Raw genomic sequence first — 20960 nt, 5'->3', positions numbered from 1 at the left:
CTTGGCATGATATTCTCTCTCGTGGATAAATTCCCATTGGTCTCACACCTATATCTCTTAGGAAGAGAATATTTGTATTACCTAAGATGATAAGATCTTTGTTGTGCCCTATCATGGAAAGTAGGTGATTTTAATATTTATTGGGCTATCAATCCATGTTGGCTCCACAAAGATTGCACACATCTAAATGAAACTTACTACGAGTAAGAGTCCAATAAAAATAAGAAGTTAATATTGCACTAGGAGTAGGCATCAACCAACTTATCCTTTATAAAAGAGATTCTGAGCCTCATGAGATAGAAGACATAATAACAAAGTTGAGTATATCAATAGTCGAGTTCTTAAAAATAAAATAAAAACATAGTCAGTTGAAACCAAATATATCATGGGTGTGATTCAAAATAGGTTCAATTCTATAAGAAAGAACAAATTGAAGACACCACAATGAAGTCAACATTTTTTGTGTACATTATATGCCCTCTTTTGATATGACCCGCGATAGCAAATAGAGATACTCACAAACACGTTCCTAGTATAGGATGATCCTATATGACTATATAATGTCTTGAAATAAAATTAATCACCTCAACCCATTAGAACCAAGTAGGTTTTTTTTTTTTTGGGTCTTTGCTCGATCTTCAAATTAAATCTCATAAAGCACACAAAAAACACACACACCCAAAAAGAAACTCTTTATGCAAACTCTTACTTGTAACAACAACCTGTCTGCTTAGTTTCTGATACTTCATCTATATTCAATATTGTTTTCCCAACACTGGGTGTTATAATTTCTTCACTCATCTTTGCATCAAGATTCTTCTGACTTGTAATTTCATGAATTTGAGTGATCATTTGTAGAAATGCTTCTTCCACATTTAAATTCTCCAAAGCAGAAGTCTCAATGAAGCAAAGACCTTCTCCCTCTGCGAGCTTCCGGCCTTCTTCTTCACCAACCTCTCTTTTGTGACCCAAATCGGATTTGTTGCCAACAAGAATCACAACCATGCCTGAATCTGCAAATCTTCTAAGCTCTTCTAGCCATTTTGGCACATTATTGAATGTTGCTTGACGTGTTATGTCGTAGACTAGCATGGCACCTAAAGCTCCTCGGTAATAAGAACTAGTGATTGCTCTAAACCTACACAAGAGAAAATTGTCAAATGACAAATCATTTTGATGTTTCCCTCCAGGTTTCATTGAAAATAGAGATATTGCTTAGGTTTCCAAACATCCGGCCAAACATGCAAATTTTCTATTTAATAGGAATATTTCGGGCTTCACCGTATCAATTAATAAAATAAATTTATTTTGATTTGGATGATCAGTGTGAGCACAAAAAGGTTAATAGTATTGTTTTATTTTGTTTTCTCTACATTGATAACATACTTGGATATTTGGGAATGATGTTTAAGAGTTGTTATTGTTGAAATATCTAGTTGCTCCATCATTTTTGCAAAGAAAGATTTGGGCGAAGCAACCTACATTATAGGGATAAGACTTTATGGATTACTAAAAAATAAAATGGTAAGATCGAGCTAAGATAACTACATGCATAAGATGGTAATCAAGTTGTTGATGAAGGGTTCCAAAAAGTATTGGGAAATTTTATAATACCCCTATATGAAATTAGTGTTATTAGGTTTATCCCAAGCAAAATGCTTGACTAGGTTTACTCATTGATCAATTTCCCTTCCTATTGATGAATTAATGGTGAAACTTTGATTTAATAATTTAAGTTTTTGAAATGTATTTTGAATAAAATTAAAATTATCACTGTTAATTCATCAATGAAAAGCGACAGTGACTCTTGGTCAAGGGGGTAAATCTAGTCTTGCATTTTGTCGGGGTTTATTATCAATTTCATAGGGGATATATCTAAAGTTGCCAAAATATATCTCACATTTCTTATGTCAAATTGTATTCTCCAAAGACTAATGTATAAAGACTACACAATACACAAGAAGAAACAACGCGCATATCGTGCGTCTAGTGTAAGGAGTCCTATTATATGCAATGTTTTGCACGAGATAAAAAAAGTTCTATGTTGTAGGCATGATTAGGAGATTTTAATTGTAGTAATCAAATACAAAAACATATAACAATAGTAAAACATACTTATATATTTGAAAATGACTAAAGATTATGTTTTGATTTATTAGAGTGATAACCTTACAATATTTCTTCCTTCCAAGCTAATAAGAATAAAAGAAGATATACATTAGGTTGTGTCTTAATTTACTCTAGCTAGATGGAGGAATTGTAACTTGGAGTGTGAAAGAGTAATTTCTTTTGTAAAATTCTATCATATCTTGCTCTCTCATATGCCACCAATTTATATCATCTATCTGGACCCTGCAAATGTGAAGATCATCTATACGTCATGTTCCCTATCAAAATCATAACCCTCCTAATAATTTTGAAGGAACTACATGTTGTGTACGTGCAACCACTCAAATCTAATATTGAATTTATTTTCATCCAGGAATTGTCAAGTCTATAAAACATTTTTATTTAAATCATTCAATTTCAATGGCCTTACATTCAGCATTATCGATCTTACCAATTAGAATAATATCACACTTGTATGATTTATAGGTATCAAACCAGTTCCTGTCAAGAAACACACATATGATACAAACAATACGAACGTAAGCTACAATAATCTCTTCTTTTCTTAGAGTAAATTTTTTTCATAGTGTGCGCCACGTCAGGCATATCAAGGGTAGTTCTCTAAATTAGGGATGCCATTCAATACATGCGGGCTCATGTGATTGGTGGTTCCTAACAAAAAATTTGTGAGTAAATTTTTTTTATCCTTGTATTTAATTTTGATCTTCAATCTGATTCTTTGTGTAGAATTAGATTTGGGCATTAGTTCTTCCACTTGGGAATCATAACTCGTGTTTTTGTTAGAGTTTCTTTCCTAAATAGTAGAATAATAACCGGGAGATCGCAACTAATAGGTGAAAGTGAGATGCCAAAAAAATAAGTCATACTATTTTCTCCTTAATATTCAATAATTGACTTATAATCATGTTTGATGTATTAAATGGTTTAACAAATTTGTACCTTCTTGCACATGAAGATTATGTGAGCGCTAGTACTACATCTCCTGGGTATCATGACCTTTGACTATATATAAACCAAGGGCAATCCTCACTTTACAAGCCGGTTTTGTAAGGATGAGTTAGTCCCATGGGCTTCTATATGGTATTAGAGTGGGTAATCACAAGTATGTTGGAGACACAAGTCATTTTTGTGAGGATGAGTTAGGCCCATGGGACTTCTATATGGAATTAGAATGGGTAACTACAAGGAAGGATGTAGGAGACATGTTACATGTGAGGGGTAGTATGAGCGATAGTCCCACATTGCCTGGGTATCATGTCCTCATGCTATATATAAACCTAGGGTAATCCTCACTTTACAAGCCAATTTAGTGAGGATTAGTTAGGCCCATGGGCTTCTACAGATTATATTTCTATTTATGGAAGAACATTAATTTATTGATTATGGATTTTGTTATTATACATAAAATTTAATTTTTCTTAAATTTAGGTATCTTCCACTCTTCAAACATATTGTACATCAATTCATTTTCTAGAGAAGTGTATAGCGTCGTCATCACGACTTGATATCAAAATCTTCCCACTTATCATCATCCATCTTTGTGGGTTTCTTCTACTTACTCTTCAAAGCCTTACTCAACTTAATAACTCAAACCTTATGTTAGAAAATATTTCATCATTCTCTACCACAAATTAATGTTCTTTTGTCTTGAACTTTTTTACCTCAACATATTTATTTTCCTTACCAAGAGCTTAGAAGTTCTTATTCAAAATTTTCAAGAGAAAACCCTTTGATCAATTATGAAAATAAGGGTGTAGAGGGTAATAATGGTACGTTATCTAGATCGTATATGTGTTCTAGCATATTAAGTAGTATTTGGAGCGAGCCAGTTCTGCCTAGCAATAGGGTGGACCAAGTTAGTAACACTTGGTTTGATTGATGGGGCAGGACAGCATTAGGAGATATCAGGTCTGTTTAGTAGGGCAAGCCTAGTCTGGATATCTACGTGATTCTAGATTACACATATCCAGTCTAGAGATCTCCCAAGAATCTTGGACTCAATCTCAGATATCCTAATTCCGTTTAGGATCCTTGTAATCAGGGGATTTGCCATAATCACATCCCGATTGAAGGTGAAACCCTAATTTGAGGGGAGAACTAATAAATAAAGGAATCAATAGAGGTGAGAGGATCTTTTTTAGACTAAACGAGAAAAGTGTTGAAATTATTGTTTGATTAAAATATTATTTTTATGTACAACTCTAACTTAGTTGTCGGGGTATAATTGGCAGGTACCACACTGGTGCTTATAGGAGGAACAAAAGAGCTACTTCGAATCAGTAGGGCAGGGTCTATCAAGGTAAAACTCAATTCTACCTTTGCAAATTTGGAGCAGTCTATGGAAAACGCTATAATAAATGGATTTCAATCGAAACAATGGTGAGAACCACCAGATCAATTGAGGGAAACGCTCATCACTTTGTTACGCCTACTATGGAGGCAAATCTTTTGAGTCTATTAGAAGAGATGAAAAAGCAATAAGAGGAGACGTAGAAAAAGATGGATAACTTAGTAGGATAGAACTGAAAGTTGAGTCGACGCATGGAGAACCAACAAAAAGAAAGACAAGGTCTCCCACCTCCTATCGGAAATGATCAAGTTTCAAACACAAAAGATAGTTCTTGATCGCGAGACCTAATTGAGAGAGAAGATATTGAAGCCATGACTACCACAACAACTTAAGTTGAGCCCATGATAGGTTTGATGAGAGAGGAGGTTAGAGATATGATACAGAAGGAAATTGATGAGGTAAAGAGTGTTGATATCAGTTTGGTGGTTGCACAAGTTGTGAGGAGAATTCAGAAGTCACCCTTCATGGTTGAGATCTTTTATAATGAGATCCCAAAGAAGTCTGTATCACCACGTTTCACCTTCTATTCAGGAATAAAAGATCCAATTGAGCATTTGTTTCACTTTCGATAGATGCTTACCCTGTTGGAGGGGAACAAAGGCTTGATGTGCATGATGTTTCTTTGTAGCCTGCAAAGGAATGTCCTGACCTGGTTACACAAACTACAGAGTGAATCAATAACTTCTTTCGGGGAGTTTTACACTGCTTTCATGGCATGTTACATCGGTAATAGAAAAGTTGGAGGAAATGTGGATGTTTTGCTCAACATGTAAATGCAACAGGGAGAAAGTTTTTGAAATTTCACAAGGAGGTTCATAGAAAAGGACGTGGCCCTAGAGAGCTGAGAGAACTGTCAAGGTAACATTCATAAATTTTTTGTCGTCTGACTCAAGGTTGTATAGGTCACTAGTAAAGAAGAAGTCAGAAACATTAAGTGATCTGTATGAAAGAACAAAGAAATATATCGAACTAGAGGATTATCCTCAAAATTCGATCGAAATAGTAGCCAAACCTAGCAAGTAGTAATAGCTACAAATGAAGAAAAGAAAAGTGCAGCCTAAGCAAGGCAGATGATAGAAGAAAGATGGGATGTACTTCCCCAAGCCCCCAACGATATATTGTCCTTTATCATGAATGAACCCTACTTTGTCAACCTCTACAACGATATATTGTCCTTTTTCATAAGGGATGGGCTCATATTACCAACAAATGCAAGCTCTAAAGAGTTTGTTGTAGAGGTTGACAAAGTAGGGTTTAGTGAGAGACCTAGCAAGAACGGAGAGGCCAGACTATCCTCGAGAAAGAAATCAGAGACTGGAGTAGTCTACTATGGAAGGTTAGGATGGAAGAACTGCAGTGATTCATATTTTCTTAAAGTAGGAGTCTAAGAGGTCAGGGTAGAACAAGAATGATGGGAGAGTAGAAAGGCAACGGGTAGACATTTCATGCATGTCTGTATAATTAGGAATAAACCCATAGAGCAGATCGAGACATATGAGGAGCAAACAGTGGCCTTCACTAAAAAGGACTTGGAGGGTGTGGCAAGACGATATTATGATGCTCTGGTGGTAACCCTTCAAGTTAACACTTTTACTCTTAAAAGGGTATTGGTTGATAGTTGCAGCTCAATCGACATTTTGTACGCCTCAATCTTCCAAAAAATGGGGCTGAACAAAAGTGTATTAACTCAACCATGAACTTCTTTGACTAGATTTGATGGAAGGTAAAATCGACCTTAGAAGGAAATAGTTTTGCATGTACAGGCAAGACTTGTGACTTTAATGATCAGGTTAATGGTCGTTGAAGCAAGCTTTCCATACAATGTCACTCTTGGTAGATGGTAGACATGAAATGAGGGCTATCTCGTCGACATACTACCAGGTCTTAAAGTTTTCAAGGGGATGTGGGACATCAATGGAGACAAAATAGCAGCCCAGGTGTGCACGTTGGGCCAGGAAGAGTGTGTTGATGGTGAAGGTTAGTAATAACAATTACAGTAAAGGGGAAGTGAGCAGAATGGACCCCTACGCTTAGAGAACGTCCAAATGGTGGATATAGGGAAAAGAAGGCAAATTGAAATAGGGGTAGAGTTAGATCCGAAATATTTGGAGGATCTGATAGACTATTTAAAGAGAAATAAAGATGTCTTTGCATGGTCGATAAAAGAGATGCCCAGAATCAACCCTGAAGTGATCTTTCATCATTTGAACGTTGAGCCAAACATGAGGCCAATAAAGCAAAAATTGAAAAGACTAGCATCGCACCTAAATAAAGCAGTAAATGAAGAAGTAAAAAAGCTGATCAGAGTAAGATTCATTAGGAAAGTGCAGTTTCCTGATTGGATAGTCAATATTGTGGTGGTATTAAAGAAAAATAGGAAGGTCAGGGTGTGTATCGACTTTATGAACCTAAATAAAATCTGTCCTAATGACAGCTTCCCAATGCCTAGGCTTGACTAGCTAATAGATACCACATCATGTCATGAGAGATTGTTTTTCATGGATGACTACTCTAACTATAATCAAATTCAACTTAGTATTGAGGATCAAGAGAAACTACCTTCATCAGCAAAAAATGTCTCTATTGCTATAAAGTCATGCCCTTTAGGCTAAAGAATCCAAGAGCAACCTATTAGAGGATAGTAACGGAGCTTTTTAGAGACCTATTAAAGAAAACTGTGGAAGTATATATTGACAATTTGTTGGTGAAAAAATAACAAAGAAAGAAGACCACATCGTAGACCTAGGAAGTATTATCACGGGTAAGGAAGATTGGGATGAAGATTAACCTAGAAAAATGTACTTTTGCGCTAATCTCGAGGAAATTCTTAGGTTACTTGACCATGAAGAGAGGGATAAAAATTAACCTAGACCAGATCAAATCAATACTTGAGATGCCTTCTTTAAAAACTCAAAAACTGGTCGAGAAGCTTACTAGAAGGGTAGCAGTCCCGAATAGGTTCATATCTAGATCTTTAGACAAGTGCAGACATTTGTACAACTTGTTGTGCAAAATGGATAGAGGAATGCGAATGAACTTTTATTGAGTTGAAAAAGTATTTAGGGTGACCACCAATTCTTTTGAAACCAGAAGTTGGGGAGGAGCTTGGACTGTACCTAGCCGTTTTAGAATATGCGCTCAATTTAGTTTTGGTCAAAGTAGGGACAATAACAGAACAACCCATCTACTTCCTTAGCAAGACTTTCATAAATGCAGAAACTAGGTATTCAAAAATTGAAAAGATGGGCCTAGTCTTAGTCTACATAGCTCATCGACTAAGGCCTTACATTCAGGCACAAAAAATTTAGGTAATTGTTAAGTACTCGTTAAAGTCTGTATTGAGAAAGACAAAATGGTGGGGGCAAAATGACAAAGTGGATAGTTCAACTAGTTGAGTTCAAAACTGAATACAAGCCTAGAGTATCGTTGAAAATGCAGGCAATTGTTAATTTTTTAGCTGACTTCATGATAGAAGAAAAGGCAGACCAACATATAAAGGAGCTGGAGAACACAGAGAAATGGGAAGAATCAAGCAATCAGCTAGAATGGAAGGTCCACGTAGATGGATCTTCAAACATGGAAATCTCTGGAATTGGAGTAGTAGTACTCATCTCAGATTGTACTAAGCTTGAAAACACAATCAAGTTAGGGTTCAAAGCATCGAACAACAAATCAGAGTACAAGGCAATGCTGCTCAAACTAAACACATTGACAAGATAAAAAGTAAAGAAAATACAATCAACAGTGACTCACAATTAGTGGTCAACCATGTCAACGGAACATTTGAGACATGAGACCCTAGAATGCAGCTCTATCTTGAGAAGATCAGATATATCATGTTTCAAATAGGGGAAGTCAGGGTAAAACGCATACCTAGAATAAATAATAGGCATGTAGACGCACTAGCTTATGTAGCTTCGATGCTAGTAGGACAAGATAGGAGAGAGTTCCCACTCGATTACCAAGAAAAACCATCAATCGACTAGTCTGAACAAACCATTCTAGTAGTCGCAGCAAAGGATCACAGATAAATGAATTCAATTATCTTTTTTTTCTAATCAAGATAGCTGCCTGATGACACTACGGAGACAAGATGAGTAAATGCCAGAATAGAAAGTTATACCTTCTTGGATGGGTAGTTTTACAAAACATTTGTGAGTAGGCCACTCCTACACTGCCTAACTCTGAAAGAGGCAGAGAAAGTGTTGAGGAAAATCCATGAAGAAGATTGTGGAAATCATTCATGTGTAAGGTTGTTGGCGCATAAAGTATTCTCCCAAGGGCATTTCTAGTAGTATTTACATAAAGATGTTGCCTTGCATGTCAAACATTGTGATAATTTCCAGAGACATGGGAGGATCATCCATTAGCTAGCCATTCAGCTAAACTCTATAGTTAGCCTATGGCCTTTTACGCAGTGGGGAATATATTTAGTTGGTCTGTTACCCAAAGCACCAAGAAATTTAACCTTCTTGTTAGTGGCAACCGATTACTTCACCAAGTGGGTAGAAGCATTCCCTCTGTCTAGGATATGCCATCAGGAAGTTTAAAAGTTCATCTGGGAGAACACAATTTGTCAGTTTGGTTTGTCTCGTACAATAATATTAGATAATGGGAGGCAATTCTCAAGATAGCATATCAAGTCTTTTTTTAAGTACCATGGGATAACACAGTTGTTCTCTTCACCGCAATATCCACAAGACAATGGTCAAGCTAAAACCACAAATAAGGTACTCATCAACATCCTAAAAAAATATTAGGGGCGGCAAAAGGTAGGTGAACAATGTTGCATAGAGTGTTATGGGCCTATAAGACAGTTGCTAAAATAAATATTAGGTCATCTTCATTCGTTATGGCCTATAAAATGGAGACAGTGATTCCTATCGAAAATAACTTTCCTACGTTACATTCGAAGTGTTTAGATTGATCAGAATAACAAGCAGATAGTAGTAGAGTTAGACTTGTTTGAGAAGAAGTGAGAAACAACATTGGTAGCTACAGAGATATTTCAACAAGAAAATGCACCAAAGGCAATTCAAAGAAGGAGAGTTTATACTACGCAGGGTTTTCTAGAATATAGAAGAGCTAAACAACAAGAAGTTAGGTCCAAATTGGGAAAGGCCTTATAGAGTGATAAAAGTTGGTCAGAAAAGCGTTTACTACTTGGCCACTATGTCAGGCCATAAGTTGCCTAGACTTTGGAATTCTTGTAATCTTAAAAAAATTATAAAAAAAATATAATTTTGATTGTGTGTGTTTAGGTCTTTGTGACCTTGTTTTTCCACTTAAAAACCTTGTTCTCTCCTGAGTGATAGAACATTTGAGTGGGCCCTTTCAAGGGTCAAGGTGTTTGTGATCTTGCTCTGTCCTGAGTGGAAGAGCACTGAGTTAGGCCCTTTTGAGAGTCAAGGTCTTTGTGACCTTGCTCTGTCCTGAATAGCAGAGCACTAAGTTGGATCCTTTCGGGGGTCAGGGTCTTAGTGATCTTGTTCTGTCATGAATGGAAAAACATTGAGCTGGGCCCTTTTTATAGGTTAAGATTTTAGTGACCTTGATTTATCCCGAGTAGTAGAGCACAGAGTTAGGCCCTTTTGCTTAAATAATGTAAGTTCAGCTTGTGTGGCTTAGGGTCCTGAGTGGCAAGTACTATTTAATGACATAATGTTCTTATCATCTCAAAAAGGTACAACCTAAGGTAGAAAAAACATAAGGTAACACCTAGGGGGAAGAAGTAGGGAGCAAAGATCATAAAAAATATTGTTTGAATAAAAGCATTGCAATGGTTAAACATAAGTTATAGAATAAAAGCACTTAGTTGAAAAAAAAATAGCAACATTGTTCATATAGAAAAATTGTCATTAACTGTAATGGTTCAATTAAGTACAAGTTGAAAAGAAGAGAAAGATTGTTCATATAAAAAAATTGTCATTAACTGCGATGGTTCAGTTATGTGCAAGTTGAAAAGAAGAGCAAGATTGTTTATATGGAAAATTTTTTATTGATGGTGGAGATTAATTACAAAATTGGTGATTACATCCAAATGCAACAAAAACAGAAGAAAGGCATTCAATCTTTAGCAAGAGGGGTTTGACTAGTAGAAGGAGGCAAGTCTTCAACAGGATTGGATCAGTCGATTAGCTCGGCCTGATCAAGATTAATGACATGATTAGGAGCATAAACTTGACCAAGAGCATTGGCTTGAATACGGACTGGTAGACCTTTCCCGTCCAGTTCGAATGGAGCTGCTCGTCTGTATCTAACCGTCCATTTTGGGTAATCCATGTAAGTAGATTGAACAGAAGCATCATCAAACTCCTCTTCATCTTCGTCATCCCTATACTTCAATCGAGCAACTTCAAAGCCTTTAGGATAGGCCTTGGTGGATGCTTCTTTCACGACTTGGGAATAACAAGTTTGCAATTGACCCAGTAGCTTTTTGGCCTCTGCTTCATCTTCTTTGGCTTATTTTGTGTTGGCTTCCACTCGTGTTGACTCAAATTGAGTCGTTTGAACAGAATTGAGGGCAATTTCAAGGCACTGCTCAAAATCAACTTTGAAATAGCCCAACTCAAAGTCTTGTTCTTTTGCCTCCTACTCTTATTACTTCAACTTTTCCTAAAGGTTCGCCAGCTCTACGTCCCTCCTCTCCACTCTTTCTTTATAGCTAACGAGTTTTAGTTGGAGATATGCATGAGAGCTCGACAGCTTCTTATTCTTGGCTTCCAAGGCATCATTAGCATTGTTGTATTGAGCCAAGGTCACCTCGAAGTCCTCTTTAGCCTCTTGAGTGGCATAACCAAAGGAGTTTAACTGGCCGTCAAGCAAAGCCAGCTTCTCCTCATACTTTCTGGCCAGGGTAGTTGCATGGTTTTTAGCTTCACGCCACTTAAGGGCAGTTAAAGGACCTATACATGTTGCCATGCAAAGAAAGAAAACAATCAAAAAAATTAATCAAATGTAAAGTAAGACATATGTAGAAAGAACAATATGTTACCTGGTAGAGGCCTTGGGTGAGTTTCCCAAATGCCAGATCAAGGTTGGCCCGATCAGTAGACTCCATGTCTTTAGGAAGGATGAAGTGGGAAAAAAGTGATGATGCAATTATGGGATCACTCACTCAATTGCCTTGTTGCTCACCAGACCAACACCTGTAGTGAAATCAAGTCGCCAGTACTGATTCTCGTGCCTTTCCACGAGGAGTCTTTCCCTGCCCAACCAACGAAAAGTTGAGAGGTCAATATTCATGACGTTAGAAGGGGGTTTGGTGTAGAGGAAGGGCTAAGTAGGCAGAGAAGATGAGTAATAGGTGAGCATGTGCTCTCTATGATTTGCTCGGCCTGATCAATAGGGGTACGATGAATAGAAGGGTGAGGCAGGAAAGAAAGGAAATGATAGGTTTGCTCTGATTCGATTACTCTCGGTTGGGTTCCCTGCTCTCCTCTTTTTTTTCTTTGGCGAATATGCACTACTCTTTTCTAGCCTCTGTAGTAGAAATGGCAAAAGAATCTACAAAAGAACCAAGATCAGATCAAACTAACTTGAGCAACCAGAGCGTAATAAAAAATAAGTGTTATCAAAAGCCAAAAGTATGGCTTACCCTGAAAGGTATGAGGAATCTTAAATCCCTTACGAGAGACGCCTGAGCCAAACTCCTAGTCCCCAAAGATGATCAGGGGGTCCTTATACCACCTTTTGTCAGCACTAGGAAGAGATTGTACCAGAGTGACAACTACACTTTTGGAGGACAGCGAGTAGTACCTAAGACGCTGAGGGATGGCCTTCAAATTGTATTTAGAAAGAAAGTCATTAGGGTTATCCCCAATTCCTCCACCCTTTCCACCAGGCGATAGAAATTGCTTGACATCTGACCAGGGGCCCGATTGATTTTGCACAATATCTCCATGATAAAGGGAGAGAGTGAGAAGCTTAGGCCAACCTTAATTTGGTTGACGTAAGCTAAAATTTCTCATTGACAACATTCGTCAAGGTTGCAAGGATTTTCACAAACCCTAATAGACACATAAATGGGGATTAAGAAATCCTTAAGATCGAGAAATGTTGATTCGCCATCAGAAAATTGGAAATTACAGAGAAGTAAAAAGCAAAATGGGGAGAAAATTATCTCAGAACGAGAGAGGTAAAAATGGCTGGAAGTCAAAAAAACTTTGAAGGCACTAGAAGATGAATGTGCATAAGAAGAAGAATAGTAGAAAGGGAAAGTGATGGGTACCCCTTATTTATAGTAAGGCAAGAAGGGGTACATACGCCTGCAGAAGACAACCCCTTCAAGCCTAACCACCGCAGCCTTTGGGTTTAGTGAAAACGTTAGTGGGACACGCGTATGACTGCAGATAAGGGACGATTCGTCTCAGCCGTTTAAAAGAATTGAAGCGACATTACATTTAATGCGTCGATATATTGACGACAGAAGTAATTATGAGAAATAATGGCAAACAATCATAAGAGAAACATGTGTCTTGGGAAGACGACGGGACTTCGCTTCTCTTCGAGATGGGATAAATGTAAAGGGTAATAATGGTACGTTATCTAGACTGTACACATGTCTTAGCAGAATAAGTAGTACCTGGAGCAAACCAGTCCTATCCAGCAGTGGGGCAAATCAAGTTAGTAACACCTAATCTGACTGATGGGGTAGGAAAGCATTAAGAGAGACTAGGTCTGCTTAGTAGGGCAGGCCTAGTCTGGATATCTGTGTGATTCTGGATTGCACATATCCAGTCCAGAGATCTTGGACTCAATCTCCTAGAAATCTTGGACTCAATCTTAAAGATCCCAATTTCGTTTAGGATCCTTGCAATTAGGGGATTCACCATGATCACATCTCGATTAAAGGAGAAATCCTTATTTGAGGGGAGAACCTATAAATAGAGGAATCAAAAGAGACGATACGATCTTTTTTGGACCAAGGGAGAAAAGGGTTGAAACTATTGTTTGATTAAAATACTATTTTTCTCTACAATTCTAACTTGGGCGTCGGAAGATAATTGACATGTATCACACTGGTGCTTACAGGAGGAACAAGAGTTACTTCGGATCAGTAGAGCTGGGTCGATTAAGGTAAAACTTGATTTCGCCTCTACAAAGGGTATAAATTTAAATTTAGTAAAATGGATATCTACTTGGAAAAAATCGAATAGAGATTTGTTGTTTCAAAATTTATGTGCTTAGATGATGAACCAATAGCATGATACCACTTGTATTGAAGAACAAGTAAAATCAAGCACTTATATTACTTTGATATTATCTCCCAAAATTGTATTGCTTATTTTTAATACGTCTAGTGTCATTCCATTGGTTCATCAGTTTAGCATATAAGTTAGTCAGGATTTCACCCTTACTAATGAGTGTTGAATTACTAAGGGAATTTTCAAGTTAACTTGGCCACCAGTATATATCCCTTTGAGTCCGACTAGCCTTACTAAGTTAGTAAGGATTTCACCCTTACTTAAGGTATTTGGGCTCAACTTGTGGCTTCCAAAAACATGATCCTATGCTTAAGGGTTGTAGAGGAAAAAAATTATAAGAACCTTGAAAAGAAAATTATTTTTCATCACTAAATTTTAATTTTAAATTTGGGAGTTATGTGGAAGTTCAAAAGCTATCCATTTTAAAAACCTTGGATCAAGCTTAGAAAATTGTTTTTTGAATTTTCTTTTTTAGATCTGAGTTTTTCCATGAAAGCTAGAGGGCTGTGGTGTTGGATTGCTAATGTGGATTAGCAAAACAACCCTTAGTAAGACTTAAAATCTTACTAAGGTGGTGTGGAAAGTGTTTTTTTTAATCCCTTTTGATAACGTTAATTTAAGCGAAATATTTGGTAAAACACCCAATCTTGATACCTAACTACTACTCAGCTTGAACCAGTGGTTAGCAAGGTTTTGGAGATGTGAGCTGTGATTGTCTGTTTGTATGCATAAGTTTGAAAATTTGTCGAGTTCGAGTTCGATTTCATTGAACCCTAACACTCATTTAAACCAATTCTCTTGAGTAAACTCGGAAAGTTGGCCGAGTTAACTTGAAAATCTATAGACACTGAAACTAAACTAGACTGAGTGACTGACCCGTGCAATATATTGATTTAATGTTTCTAGAAAATAAAAGTAACATCATTTTTATTTTATACATCAAAATCTATTTTTATTTTTATTTATTTAAAAAAGTAATATTATTAATTAACTCACTTGAGTCAACTCGTGAGTCGTCATGTTGACTACACTCAGTAGTCAAGTCGAGTTCAAAAGTCCTAAAATTATGTTTCTCTTGCTTAAATTAAGAATATTTTTCGCTTTTGGTCGGTGTAATTAAGATGTTGTTCATATAATGGTTGACAACCCAAAAAGCAGTCAAGATTAAGATAAGGGGAGAAAAGTTTTTTTTTTTAAGAGGTCACAGGATGATGAAGAGTGAAGACTACTGAACTGGGTTTTATTTACTAGAAACCAGTTGGAAAAAGTTTAGAAGGAGAAGAAAGTAAGAAGAAAAACATGTGAATTTGAAAAAAATAAAAAATTAAAATTAAAAATGAAAATAATATAAATAATAATTTATTTATTTTTGCATTTTTCATATTAATAAATGAGTTTTTTGAAATATTTGAGAATGAAAAAAATAAAATAAAATAAAATAAGATGGAGAAAGTAAAACACTCGCTCTTAAATCAAAGTAGAGTGGAATAGAGGAACAAAATTTGTTTAGCCGACTCTAAATCTTTGGGACAAGGAGGTGAATACAAAAGATTCATTCATTTTCTTAAATCTTAATTTCATATAATATTTTTTGAAAAAAATAATGGAAAAATTCGTATATGAGCAAGTGAAATGAAATAATAAGATTCGTTTAGCTGATCCTAAATCTCTAAGATAAGGTCGTCAATAGAAAAAATTCATTCATTTTTTCAAATAAAATTTTATATAATACACTTATTAAGAAAAATAAAGAAAAAAAAAATTCAAGTATAATTTCTGTGCTTATTAACAGTGGTTGAAAACATAAATATAATAAAAATGAAAGATAAATTCTTTACCTATCTAATGAAAGCTTTTTTACATTAATGATGAACTTGTTTCCTGTTTTATATACTTAATTATATTTTCTACTTTTTATGGGACCATTGCTCATTTTTTTCCCTTAACTTTTCAAGTTTAGGTACTTGATTTATTGAGCCATGTGAACTGCTACTTGACCCCACCAAACCAACCTCCTGTGTGATTTAGACCACTGTTGATTGATTAAGAAACATTCATGATTTTCAATTGAAATATAAGTCCTGACAACTTTCTAGGACCCTTTACCTTTACTCTACGATGTATATATTTATTTATTAATTAACTCACCTATTTTACATAAATGTTGATTATTATAAATTTATAAGTAGGGTTATAAGTATACAATAATAATAATAATCTGAATCTGATTCTTATCGGAATGGTTCCAAATGATAATGATCCGATCCTATATTATAAATTTATAAGTAGGGTTATAAATATGTAACGATAATAATAATAATCCGGATCTGGTTCTTATTGGATTGGTGTCAAATGATAATGATCCGATCCTATCAGAAATTGATCAATTGATACCCCTTAAAACCATTTTGGATTAAGTCCTAACATGTTTTTAGTATCCTCCACCTCCCTTCCACCATTTTTTTAACGAATAATAATTTTCTGACACTACCCTCTGACATATGCTCCCATACGTCTCTTGGCATGGCAAGTGCTAGAATCATATATCTTTTTTCTCAAGAAATACAATTGCACATATTTATGGGGATGTGAAGTTGTGTATCTCGAGAAAAGATGTATGTGGTTCTAGCCCATGCCACGTCAAGGGGTGCATGTCAGAAGGGGCGTAAAAAAACCACGACTCTTTTTAATTAACTCACCAGCTCACCTATTTCGCATAGGTATATGTACTCCTAAAGTAATTGTGAATTGGTAAATTTAAAATCATTTAGGGTATTTTCGGAGTTAAATTTAGTTAGGAGTGTTATTTTGGGGTTAGATACATATTTAAGAAGATTTTACTATTTTAGTAAATAAAATTCATTTTGGATAAGTTTTCTATTTAGATAAATCCAGCTGAATTATAATTGGAGTCAAAGTTGGGATTAGAATTCTCTTGTCAGTTGAATTCAACTCTTTTAGGGAGTTGCTTATCTTGTTTTGCCTTTTTAAATCAAAGTTCTCTTTCAATGGAAAAAAAGATATTTTTCTTTCCTTTGTTTTTATTCCACGCTTTGATTACTTCAAATATATTCTCAAAATTGTTGAATTAAAAATAGATGATAAATTATAGAAAATTTGATTGGGGGATGGTTCAGGTAGGTGCATAAAAAGGCGGTAATATCCTATGTTTAATGTACAAATGGCATTTAAATACCTAAAAAGGATTTAAATTAAATGTAGGCAAAATTGAAGAATGAATGGAATTTGTTCAACCAATCCCAAATTTTGATTCTAACGCCCCTACTATGATTATTATAAAAAGAAATGAGGTAACCCAGATTATATTAGAATCATACATCTCATGAAGATTATTTGAGAAATTAAAAACAATAGATTATGCAAAGAATTAGATCAATCTGAGGGGTTATTATTATTATTTTCTTCCTTTTTTTGGTTTTGTTTTTTACTAACAAACAGAAAAAGAAAAACATATAATCTAAAACTATTAATTTAATCATCTAATCTTTTAGGTGTCTAAGGTGGAACATGACTACATATGGGGAAGAGGTGATCTAAACTATACTTAACCATCTAATCAAAATTCTTGAATTTAATTGCGAAATTTGTTATACCAATAATTCTAGCATGCCCAATGAAAGAATTAAAAAAATTATTAAAAGAAACATATTGATCAGTTAAAAGAACTTGAGCTAATTTTTTTTTAATTAAAAAATTATAAATAGAGAGAAAGATAGTTACCGTTCTTGTCCAGCAGTGTCCCATATCTGAGCTTTGATGAGTTTATCTCCAATTCTAATATTTCGATAAGCGAATTCGACTCCAATTGTTGGCTTGGAATCTAGACGAAACTCACTTCGAGAAAATCTTGAGAGGAGATTAGATTTTCCAACACCTGAATCCCCTATTAGAACAGCCTTAAAGAGGTAATCACAATCGTCTTCAAAGGCATCAGCCATGTTGAGCAACAAAGGAGGAGAAGAAGAAGAAATAATGATGGAAAGGAGAGAGGATGATATGTCATGGTCGCGTATATATAAATAATTAGAAATTCCTTAATGCACTCTTTCTTGGTATTGGCTTTGGAAGTATTTAATGAAATTGATAACGACAAGAAGGGTGTTTTTAGAATTATTTAGAGAATACCCACCCACGTTACTGTGAATATTTGAGATATTCATGTGTTTTCAAACTGAAGACATGCCCCTTGACCTCAGTCTTCTTTAGTAGATTGAGTTAGAATGACCCAAACACCTTCATCTTCAACCAATTACCAAAATCCCTTGATTTTTCTATTCAAAATAAAATAAGTCATCTTCAAGATCTTCAACCTTTATTGTGAATTACTTTTAATTTAGTGAATCCGATCATCTTCAATCCAATTGTTATGAACCTTGCTTTAATCCCTTTTAAAAGCCATAAGTTTTTTTTATACAAAATTCTATCATCTACTTTAGAAACTTATCTTGATCTTGAGATAGGAAGGTTGAGGTAGATGGATTTTAAAATTGAATGGGCTCGTAATTTTATTTTTCTGAGTAAAATATATTCAAGGGATTGAAGATAATTGGTTTTGGGGAGAAAATTTGAGGGTTTCTGATTATATACACATGGATCGAATAGGGGTATTTAGATCATTTTTAATTAGCATATTAGAGAAGATGGAGGTCAAGGCGGCATATCATCAGTTCCAACATATGGAGTTGTAACTCAAATATTCTTCAAACTGTGGAGAGGTATGTCTAAAATACCCACTCCAAGTTGGTAAAACCTTGCTTATTATGGAGGATTAATAGAGAAATGACTTAAATGCCCTCATTATAGGCATAAGAAAATTTATATTAAAACGATAATCCTATTCTGACCACTTGGGCCCATCAGTGGCATTAATATTTGGTCCACTAGCTCCTTGATGGACCTACACAATTAAAGTAAAGCTTAATTTGTTGTTTCTAAATGTTTGATTTGAGAATTTCTCTCATAGTATGTTTAGGGGAACATTGGATTTCAATTTCATGGAGAAAATACATACATTTTCTCATCAAAAGTGAGAAAATTCTTTCTGAATATTACTTTTTCAACTTAGTTACAATAGGGGGAAAAGGGGTAAATTCGACACTACTCTCTTAAACACTAGGTGAAAAAAGAAGGGGAATGAACCTTGATGTAAAATTTACATTTTTTTCACGTAGTGTTGTAAAATCTTCCTCTGTGTGTCTCACAATACAACTTATTCTTTACCTCCATTTACAATTGATTGAGTGGAAATAATGGACTCTACTTGATTGATATAAATATCCGAATTATACCCTCATTTGCTAAAACAAAAATGAAAAGAAAGAACTCTCTCTACTTGATTGGTGATTAATTACATACAAATATATATATATATATATATATAGAGAGAGAGAGAGAGAGAGAAATTATTACAACATCCAGTATTAGCATTAATTCCTCAAGGGCTACTCGCGAGGGCGCATCTTCACTTACCTGGTCCGTGTGATGTGTGGGTGTTGCATGTGCTCCAGGACTAATCCTTGGACAAGACCATTGTCTATTGATTGGGCAAAGTTCAAATACGGCCCGATCCGCTATCTACATGTAGGGATACCCAGCTATCAAAAAAATATTGTAATGATAAAATGTTCTATAGATACAATTATTTAGATGTCCAACAAAATTACAGATACACCTATATTTAAAACATAATTATGTATCTAATACTGTTGAACAAAAACAGTCCAACACCAAGACAAATTATAATGTTTTTGTTCTCCTGAAAATTATTAAGATTCATGGTTAAAAATGATAGTAAGAAACAAATGATGAGATCGAATGGTTTAGGATTTGTTTAAAGAGAAATAGAGAAAGAAAAGAGAAAGGGTTTTCGACCAGTTGGAGAAATATAAAAAAGATAGTTCTTTTCCCTCAACCGATTGCAAATGAAGGTAATTTCATTCATTCAATAACAAATAGTATCACGGAAATTTTATACACCAAGTGGAATTTGTAACCAAGTTGAAAAGGTAAAGTATAGAGAGAAAGTTTATAAACGTTATATTAGATAAATAATTGAAAATAATACTTGGTTTAAGGGTCTGGTTCTCTGTTATCAACAAGGTTGATTTTTGGTGTAGGTGCATAATGATTAAAGAGTGTGCCCAACTTTTATGGGAGATTTAGACACACTTCTCCTTACTAATTGATGAAATACCCTTGACCTTGTCCTCTCTAACATATTAATAAAAAGTAACTTAAATGCTCTCATCTTCAACCTCTCACAAGAAACTCTTGATTTTCTTTTCCATCATCTTCATCCTCTTGAGTAAAAACTTTTAATCCTTAGTCAGTCTTACGATTTTATCTACTTCAACATCCAAACTTCAGAAGAAGATAGGATTTTTGGGAAAATAAAATACCGTGAAATGTTTTGTAGAAAAATCAAGTCTTCTGCAAATGACAAAAGCGGCGTTGAAAATCATGAATTGAAGATGTGATTGACTAGATTAAGAAATAATTTAGCATAGAGGTTGAAGTATAGTAACAAAGTTTGAATTCAATATTTTGGTTAATTCAATTAAATTCGGGGAAGTTTCGTTAAAAAAGTTAAAAAAATTTCAAACAATATACAAATGATGTTCGTTCTTATCAAAATCCATCATCTTCAGCCTCTCTAAGTAAAAAGCCTATCTTGTTCTTAACATTTGAATGCTATTACATTCTACAACTAATAATAAAATCATCAATTTGATCAGCTAATCCTTACTTGGAGAATTTTATAAATAGTTGAAATTTTTTAGAGAAATTTGTGACTATGGGTTGAAGATGATAGGATTTTGGGAGGCAAAAATCAAGGGGTTGTGGACCTGACAATGAAGATGAGGGTATTTTAGTTATTTCTCATTAATTTATTAGAGAAGACTGAAGTCGAAGGGCATGTCATTAACTTGAAACCATAATATACGTGTATCTCTAATATTCACCTAAACGTGGAGAGAGTGACACGTGAGATTTTCAGAGTAAGGCCAAGGTGTTAATGGTTATTCAAAGAACCTCAGCATGACATAATTATGTCCTACAAATAAAAGCAACTTTTGAGTCACGGGTTGGATCCTTCGTAACTTATCCGACCAAAATAGAACACAAAAGATACTTTATTTTAAATATTTTTTGTCAAAAATAACAATCATTCCAAATTACCTCCATTGGTAAAAAAAAACTATTTTAGATTTCACTAGTGTGTAGTAATGAGTTTGTCCATTAACTTTTACTTG

General features: G+C 34.9%; 1 protein-coding gene across 1 annotated transcript; it reads right to left on the bottom strand.

The window, feature by feature from the left end:
- Positions 1-392: 392 nt before the first annotated feature.
- Positions 393-17708, bottom strand: LOC147406290 (ras-related protein RABA6b-like). The gene is made up of 2 exons (XM_086434244.1): positions 17428-17708; positions 393-1138 (listed from the first exon to the last, which is right to left on the bottom strand). Exons 1-2 carry the CDS (start codon positions 17643-17645, stop codon positions 706-708), a joined length of 651 nt encoding a protein of 216 aa, XP_086290370.1. The 5' UTR covers positions 17646-17708; the 3' UTR covers positions 393-705.
- Positions 17709-20960: the final 3252 nt, after the last annotated feature.

The sequence above is a fragment of the Akebia trifoliata genome, chromosome 3 (genome assembly GCF_017979445.1).
Source record: "Akebia trifoliata isolate Shusen 1 chromosome 3, ASM1797944v1, whole genome shotgun sequence".
Classification (NCBI taxonomy): domain Eukaryota; kingdom Viridiplantae; phylum Streptophyta; class Magnoliopsida; order Ranunculales; family Lardizabalaceae; genus Akebia; species Akebia trifoliata.
Note: the sequence above shows the minus strand (reverse complement) of the source record. Positions and strands in the feature narration are given on the sequence as shown.

Excerpts from the sequence above, each read along its gene's own strand:
- LOC147406290 (XM_086434244.1), bottom strand. The coding sequence starts at position 17,645 with ATGGCTGATGCCTTTGAAGACGATTGTGATTACCTCTTTAAGGCTGTT. Across the intron at positions 1,139-17,427 it reads GACACTGCTGGACAAGAACG|GTTTAGAGCAATCACTAGTT; the intron begins GTAACTATCTTT and ends TCTCTTGTGTAG.